At 34.9% G+C, this 9,240-nt stretch overlaps 1 protein-coding gene across 1 annotated transcript in view; it reads left to right on the top strand.

Annotated features, from left to right (window-relative positions):
* The first annotated feature begins 2,028 nt into the window (after positions 1–2,028).
* Positions 2,029–9,240, top strand: part of LOC122341209 (exportin-5) — a 55,266-nt gene continuing 48,054 nt past the window's right edge. The window contains exons 1-6 of the mRNA XM_043234552.1: positions 2,029–2,273; positions 2,875–2,996; positions 3,096–3,168; positions 3,261–3,398; positions 5,193–5,375; positions 5,575–5,601. Coding sequence (XP_043090487.1) covers positions 2,172–2,273; positions 2,875–2,996; positions 3,096–3,168; positions 3,261–3,398; positions 5,193–5,375; positions 5,575–5,601 — 645 coding nt within the window. The 5' untranslated portion in view covers positions 2,029–2,171. The remainder of the gene's footprint in view (positions 2,274–2,874; positions 2,997–3,095; positions 3,169–3,260; positions 3,399–5,192; positions 5,376–5,574; positions 5,602–9,240) is intronic.

Raw genomic sequence — 9,240 nt, forward strand, 5'->3', positions numbered from 1 at the left:
TGTAATCTCTGACAATTTACATTTTTTACCCATTAGTGTCCCTCAAAATCTGCACAACTGACTTTATAACAACACAGTGAAAGCTGCTGGAGCTAAAATGTAGCACAGTAAACACATTAGCCTCAAACGTGCATGAAATAATAAATAGACCCTTACTGTTTTTATTTAAATGTTTTCTGTTTGTACTGTTTAGGTTTTAATGCTGCATTGCACATCTGAGCTATTTGCACTATTTTAATACTGCCGCATATATATAGACTTTTATATTACCATTTTAAATCATTTGTATTTTTTACTTTTGTAAGTTTTACTGTCAATTTGGAAGTTTCAAAATAAATCTAATTGTACTTGAACAATGAAAAAATATTCTATTTAATTAGCTTGTGCTCTTTCTGTTGTAATAAGCCATTGCTTAGTCATAAATTCAATATAACAACAACAACAACAACAACAATAATAATAATAATCCTCTGGACACATGCATGCTGAACCTGGGTCTAGTCATGGATCATATCAACTTCTGCTCCCTTCACTAAAATGTCATGGGTTCCTAAACATAACAACAAATAAATGAACAAGAAAACGAAAACAAAAGTACAGGACCCCACACACCCCTCACACACATTATTCACCCTCCTTCCATCTGGAAAAAGGTACCGGAGCAGTCGGGCCCTCACAACCAGACTGCTGAACAGTTTCTTCCCACAAGCCATCAGACTCCTCAATAACCACACCTGAATGGCCTTCCTGTCCCATAAGCATTCTTGCACGTCATATTTATTGTTGTGAACCTCATATTTATTGTTGTTTGTATTTTGTGTTCTTGCACTAATTTTGTCTTTGCACTGTTTGCACTAGTTTGCACACTTGGTTTGCACTCTACTCCCTTGCTGTTTGCACTAGTCCGCACACTTTGCACTTTATGTGGCTAAGATACTGTCTTAGCTCAATATGTGAATTCTTTTGTATTGTGTTGTATGTGTGACTCCATGTAGCACCAGGTCCTGGAGAAACGTTGTCTCATTTCACTATGTACTGCACAGCTATATGTAGTTGAAATGACAATAAAAGCCACTTGACTTAAAAAAAACAAGTAGGAATGTCCTTTATCGTGTGTTGTTTGCCGCTGATAAACTTTTCTCTAGTGTAAAAAAAAAAAACATTATTCAAAAAGTACCAGTGATCTCCACTAACTTTCACGTCTTGCTTTGCCTCATGTCGTAGTAGGACATTTATTGCCATCTAGCGGTTTGGAATTGCATTTTTATTTATTTTTTGAATGAAAGACAGTTGAATAATATCAGCAATATTGTATAATGTGTATGGATGTTGCATTTAACAGCTAATGGGATGCATGACATTATATTAGCAATTTAAGGTATAATTTTTGAAACACATTATTTATGACATAATAAATAATGCTATTTTTAATATCGCTGAAGAATTATTAAATAAAATCATGTTTTCTAGCATAAAAGAAGGGTACGTATAGTTAGTCCGAATTAGAGCTAAAACATGGTTACATATATGTACATATATGTTACAGACCATGTCATGTGATGACACCAATATCTGTGTAGATATTATTGACACTGGGAACATGATGGGATATCAACCAAATTCAAAATTAGACGTTGGTTACACATAGCCGGGCTATTTTCTGCTGGGTAGCCGCATACAATATGTAATTCATTTAGGTAATACATTTTAATGCATTAATGTAATGTAATGTAAAATGTGTTAATGTGCATAGTGTAGTAAACGGCAAATGTTAATTATATAATTGAAATGTTATTTTGCACTTTGCACCTATGTATGGAATGCATACATATAGCTAATATTAATGCAGACAAACATTACCATGTTACAAAGTGCATCACATTTTTAAATGTTATGCTTCCATAGCGGAGAGGAAATTGTTTGAAATTGTCTGCACAGAGCACATTAGTATGCCTCAAGTCCTGCTTGCGCTTTGCTACAAAGTAAGAACTACAATCCCCAGAGGTCACGTAACTTCCGCCATCTTGATTAAGGCGGTCCACAGACAGCAGGCACCTAACACGTTTTGTTTAATGCTCGCCTATGTCTGCTGAGCTAGGAGTGGAGTGCTCTTTACGTTTAACAGATCCACTGGTATTGTACATTCCATCTGCTGGACGTGTTCTAACGCCATGGCCGAATCGATACGTGCGTTGTGTGATGAGCTTAAAAAGGCTGTGAACGTGATGATGGAGGCAGAATCAAGTCAAACATACCGTCTGGAGGCCCTAAAGGTGAACTATCGTCTAATGTCAAATACGATTAAAGGCTATTATGGATGCGTTGATTCATAAATTTATATTATGTAGGTCACTTATGAATAACGCTGTTTTGGCAACTCATTAATCGTGCCTCAGTTTCATTCACGTTTTTTATACGCGCAAATCGTGATCTTAAGTTTTTTTGATGTTCTTGTTTGTTGCCTTATCATACCAACCTTATCAAATTATATATATATATATATATATATATATATATATATATATATATATATATATATATATATATATATATATATGTATATGTATATGTATATGTGTATAGCAAGAGGCGACATGTGTTTGAGTATCATACATAAAATGTATATAATTTATACAATATATAATTTATATTGCACGCAAATTTTAATCCAATGCACAATAGCATAAACATTGTTAACAGACACTGAGGTGAGGTTTGCCACACTAATAGCCCTCTTCATGTGAAGCTTACGGGAGTCAAAACTATTTCTAGCTGCTTATATCTGAAGTAGCTCCTCACTTAAATGCAGTATTTAGTGCCTTATAGATGTAGTGCAACTATGAATCCTCTGATCAATTACTTTTTTTGTTGTAGTTTATTGAAGATTTCAAAGAGAAAAGTCCCTTTTGTGTTGAATGTGGTCTTCAGTTAGCAGAGAAATCACAGACTGCTGTGGTAAGACATTTTGGGCTGCAGATACTGGAGCATGTAGTCAAGTAAGTCAAGTGTTTTAAATGCTTTAGTGTGTGCATCACAATACATGTTAATCATTAACACTTTTTTTTTTTTTTTTTTTTTTTTTTTTTTACAAAAAGGTTTAAGTGGAATGACATGGCACCACAAGAAAAGCTCCAGCTGAAAAACTGCACTATGGGCCTGTTGTCAGATGTAAGCAGTTGGGAGGTTTATCTACTAAATAATCTTATTGTGTGATTTATTGAAATTACTTATTTATATTATGGCTTAATGTCCCGTTTTAGGGTACACATCCAATTCTGCAAGAGGAATGTCATGTTAAAGATGCCCTCTCACGCATAGTTGTTGAGATGATCAAGAGAGAGTGGCCACAGCACTGGCCCGACATGCTTAAGGAGATGGAGGCCCTTACGTCCATGGGGGTATCTTAACATTTTGTCCTAACATAAAGGGTTATTTTGTATGACTGGGGTGCTAGTTCATGCTCTTGAAGATATACCTTAATGTCAGAGTTTAGTAATACAACCTTACTACTTGTGGCCCCATGATTAGAGAGTCGGTCTTGTAACCCAAAGGTTATGAGTTCTAGTCTGTGGTGTGGCATTTTATTACTATACTTATATATATTTATATTAAAATTTTTCAGGTATAGTAGGGTTATTTAAAGCTGAAGTCTGTCACTTTTGGTACTCTTGTAGCAATTTATTATCAATCAGGTGAATATGTATTATGCCAATTACACTGCATATTCTCAAATCTAAGAGTAAAAGAGGATGCATTTTCAGATGTACCTGAAAATACATAGTATGGAGTGTAAAGACACACACCACACTGCAGGCTTTTTTGACTACAGAAAGACCATAGGGTCTCATGTATAACTGTTGTGTACACACAAAACAGCCTTGAAAGAGGTGTATGCCACTTTCTATGCAAATAGTGGGATTTATAAAAAATAATCTTGACGGGAAAATTTGTGCATGTGCACAAAGTTTTTCCTGGAGTGATATGAATGAAAGTAAAAACAATTATTACAAAATTTTATTTTTGACATACAGTGCACATTTACATTATGTATTCAACTCATTAATGGAGATAAGCACTGAAATTACATAAAATCGTTATGCAGAAGTTAAAACAATTTTGAAACATCCCGTAGGAGCCTTGCTTGCACAGTAATGTTTTCTGGGTCTCGGTTGCGCTCAAATTAAGCACTACTGACAATGCAATTGTTCACAATACAACTGGACGTAGACAATTTTTTTATCAATACAGTAATTAGAACATAATTGATTATAGCTTATGATATCACTTATATATGCTCTTGCTGCGCACATTTTAAAATGCACACTATTTAAAAAAACAAACAAAAAAAACATAGGGGTGGACAAGGTTTAAAATTAAGACAAGAGTAGGCCTAATCTGGAATAGTAATCTGTTTCAGAAAGCCATTTTATTGACCAACTCCTGTACTATGGGGCCCTGAACTAAAATAAACTTGAATAATGTAAAAAAAACTATGCTAATCTGAAGTAGTAGGACAGAGGTTGCTTGTAAAACATGGAATGAATCAAGAAAAGCTTGTAATTGTATGGAACTCAAAAGCAAATTCAAGGAAAATGATAGCAGCCGAAAAAAGCCTGCCTGTCAAAAAAAAATGCCTAGGAACCCTGTTATTATTATTATTATTATTATTATTATTATTATTATTATTATTATTATTTGTCACATAATGTCACAACTGGTTGTCTTGTTGTGTGGTGTTGGTTATCACATATTACAAATATAAAAATATTTTGACTTAATAGTTCACATTGATTATTAAATTAATTAAAAAACAAAAGAACTAAATAAACTGAATAATATGGAAAGTGTTGGGAGTTACCTAATCACACATTCCAGCCAATGTTCCAGCATGAGAACACCATCAGCAAAATATTGTCCAGCTATAATTATTGACTATATTGACTTGGCCTTAGTTATAACTAAGCTCTGCAGGCATCTTTAGGAGTCAGAGTGTGGACGTTTTGTTAGTCTGCTGCTTAAAGGAATAGTTCACCCAAAAAGTCATAAAGCTAGGATTGCTTTGTGGTGAGTAAAATATGGGCAAATTATTATTTTTGGGTGAACTTGTCCTTTAATTACCCTTTTGGATGTAATTTTGGTAAATATTTTAAATTGATGTCTATTTCAATTAATCACATTCTAATTTTCTTCAGGATGCTCAGACGGAACTTGTAATGCTTGTCCTACTGCGGTTGGCTGAGGATGTGATCACATTTCAGACATTACCCACTCAAAGACGGCGAGATATCCAGCACACCCTTACACAGAATATGGACAGTATTTTCACCTTTCTGCTTGGAATATTACAGCTCCATGTGAATGAGTACAAGAAGTTGGTTAGTGTTTGAATATATATATATTTTTATATATATATATATATATATATATATATATATATATATATATATATATATATATATATATATATATATATATATATATATATATATATATATATATATATATATACAGTTTTGGACAGAGTAAAGTAATGGTCATAAATTGATTAATTGATTTTTCCATGTTGTTTTCTAGAAATGCATTGGTGGTCAGGAATTGAAGGTGAGTTGGAGTTCACGGACACCTATTTAGGCCTTTTAGAATTTTGAGTCATTTCACAATTTTAAACACTGATTTCTGTTTACATTTTACACTTTTTACTTGTTTCCACCACTAAAAAGGTTGCTGTGAAATTTTCTCACAATTCTGACTTTTCATTGCCATGTAGTTAGATCTCAAATATATTCAATTTCAATCTGTATTTTTATCCTGTGAATCGTTTCTCCTAGGTTGTCAGCTTTGGACTCCTATATAGAAAAAGCTAGGTCATATTAATAAAAACAAATTTTGGGGCACAATGCAAATTTTTCAGATTGTGCTGTCTGTACTAGGGTCTGGCCGATTATTGGTGGTTATATTAAGCATTTTCATGATTATCGGTATCTGTCATTTTCAAAACCAGTATGCCAAATAGAATAATTAGATTTTGAAATACGCTATTTGCACTGATGCGCATGTTTGAACTCACCACTCTGTGGTCTATAACAGTCCCCACCCACAGTGCATTTGATTTTGTTGGAAGTCATAAGTCCGACCAATCAACGTGAAGCCTGAAGGCAATGACATTTTTTTTAACTCTCACACCGAAAGTTGCTTTAGTGATCATAGATCAGTTGTCTCTCAAAGGTAGTAGCTGAAGTTGCAAACCCCAGCTGAGAGATAGTGTTCCAGCTGAGAGATAAGAATCACATGATTGTCAGTATCAAAAGCAGAGGACAAATCAAGCAGTTGCCATATGAATATCATTACAAGAGTGGTTTCAGTGCTAAGCAATGATTTGATTGGAACCTCTCAAGAATCAGACTGTCGTCTAGAAAGTTCTGGAGCTGTGAAAGTCTTGGAAAGAATCTTGGAAATAAATGGGAAAATAGAGATTGGGTGAAAATTTTATGACATAGGAGTATCAAGTGAGGGTTTCTTTAGTACAGGTGTGACTGTGGCACTTTTAAGTTAGAGGGTACTGCTCCTTCAAGTAGAGATTTGTTTAATAGTGACACTAGCCCAGGACTGACAACATCAAATAACGTCTCAAATAATAAGGATGTATCATGTCATTAGAACTAAAAGACTGTTTCAGTTGAGTTTCAGTATTAATGAAGGGATACAGGGTGAAAAGCAGTCTATAGGACAGGAGAAGTTTTTTCTGACAGTATTTCATATTCAGAAACCTGAACCTGAGCCCTCAGCTACACTGTGTGCAAAATTATTAGGCAAGTGATTATTTTGACAATATCATAATTTTATCCATAATTTCCAACTCCAAGCTGTACAAACTTGAATGCTTATTGGATTTAATGCATATCAGTTGATGTGTATTTGTGTAACGAGGGAGGGTGTGGCCTAAGGTGTGCATGAAATGGAAAAATGGGCCAAAATATAGATTTTTTCTTTTTTTTTCTTTTCAAAAATTGTAAAAAGTCTTTCACAGGGATGCAGCACTCTTGAAATATTTAAGATATTGGGGCGCCCTTCTTCACCTGGCTTAAACCCTATTGAGAACTTTTGGGCCTTAAGCAGGAAATTTACAGTCAAGGTAAACAGTAAACTTCTCTGAACAGTGTCTGGTAGGTTGTGGTTGAGGCTGCATAAAAAGTGACTGACTCTGTGATTAGAAGACTTGTGACTGGTATCGAAAAGAAGGGTGGCTATATTAGTCAACTGAGGGTTTCTTTTTGAAATTTGAGAAGTTCATTTGTAAATTAAGTTTTATTATTCTCAGGTTAACCGGTGAAAATGAACAAGTGAGATGGGAAAATCTTTGTTTTTCATTTAGTTGCATAGTAATTCTGCACACTAATATTTGCCTAGTAATGGTGTACATGTAGATATTCTCTTAAGAATGCCAAAATTTCACTGTTACTGTTTAATTGTTTATGTTTGAGGGTTTGTTAACATTTTGGTTTGACCAAGAGCACTGTAGTTGTACAATAACAAAATTAATCCTCAAAAATACAACTTGCCTAATAATTGTGTACAGTGTACAACATTCTGATTTTATTAGAAATCCACAATTTGTCTCAAGGAATGAACATTACAATCAACCCACTGCTCCAACTTAAAGGGAGCTGTGTGGTTTAAAATATCTATCCAGACATTATTTAAGACAGTAAAATACCTTTCAACATCAAGATCAGATTATTACGACTCAAAATGAGGGTTAACCTCATTATAAAATTTGGTAAAATCCTACATCCAATTTCAGATATTCACAAACTATCCATCAGTGTACCATCAGAGGCAGGAAGAGAATAAGAAGGGACAGATTAAATCCAGTAGGAAAGTGATCAGAGATAGCAGTATCAGCATTTTCAACATCAGTTTTAGATGGACCATATGACAAAATTGGTTCCAAAATGTGACCATGCATTTTTGCATGATGATTCACCCACTGTAGTAAGTTAAGAGTCAGTACTCTTCAAAAACTCAATAGGTTAAGTGTTTAGAGGGGCAACATATATGGACATTGAAATCACCTAAGAAGAATACGAACAGATATTCATATCAGAGAACTTTTTTATATGCACTGATCGATAAATTAAAACTAAAACCACAGGTTCAGACCAGTTCAGCATTAGAATCTGGGCTTCAAAACTCATAAAGGAGGCAGAAGATAATAGCATCAATGTTTGAAAAGATTTTTAACAATGATAGCTAGCCCACCGCCTCTGCCTGTTGATCGTGGAGCATTGTATTAGTGATAGTAAGCTGGAACAAGCTCGGAATATGGACCAAAGTCCTCTACCTTCACCCAGGTCTAAGTGAAGAATAAAAAAAATCCAGGTCGCAAGCAGTAATGAAATCGTTAAGGATGAATGTCTTATTCATCAGTGAGCGAGCGTTGATCAGCACTATTTTTGGGGAGCGAAAAGTAGGCTGAGATATAGTTTCTTTTCTCAGTTGACATTTCGGCATGGCCGGATAATAATCAGAGGTTGGGAATATTCTGTCTGAGCAAAATTGAAGCAGGTGAAGGAAAGTCTGTTGTGTTTGGCGTACGCCAATGTGTCACTGGAGTTGGTCGCTCCACCACTGTAAAGTGGTCTGACATCAAAGTCCGTGATCAGGGCCAAAAGCTGAGTACAGTCTGGCAGCCAGCTCTCATAAAGGTCTTTATTTTGAAGATCAAACCTTCATATTTCCTGTGTCTTCTCTGACACTTTGGCAATTGGCATGGGAAAACTGGGATGTCCAAGAGAGTGCCGTATATGTGTGGTCAGCAAAAATGCTCAGATTCATGTCCAAGAAGGCTACGAACTTTGAATATCCATTAGAGTCAAACGATCGTAAATGAGAGACTCCACATAATTGATGAACAGGAGGTACATAAAAACAACCAACACTAAAAGGTAATAAACGGCTCGCCATGTACACAGGCGCCGTCTTACTTGTTCAATAGTGAAACAAAAAAACTATTTAAATAGGAAACCTGCTTGTTCTGTGTGTCTCTGTACATTTGTATGTGAATAGCACAAACACAGAGTTTTGTTTACTACACGCATACTGAGATGCACATATCTCACAGTGTTATCAGCATCTGCCATCTCACTAAATGAGGATGTAAAAAACTATCATCATATACTATACAGTGGCTAGATTTAAAGGTCCTCCTGTAAACCCGTCAAAATAAAAGTCTGGTTTAGG

Source organism: Puntigrus tetrazona, unplaced genomic scaffold (genome assembly GCF_018831695.1).
Source record: "Puntigrus tetrazona isolate hp1 unplaced genomic scaffold, ASM1883169v1 S000001170, whole genome shotgun sequence".
Taxonomy (NCBI): domain Eukaryota; kingdom Metazoa; phylum Chordata; class Actinopteri; order Cypriniformes; family Cyprinidae; genus Puntigrus; species Puntigrus tetrazona.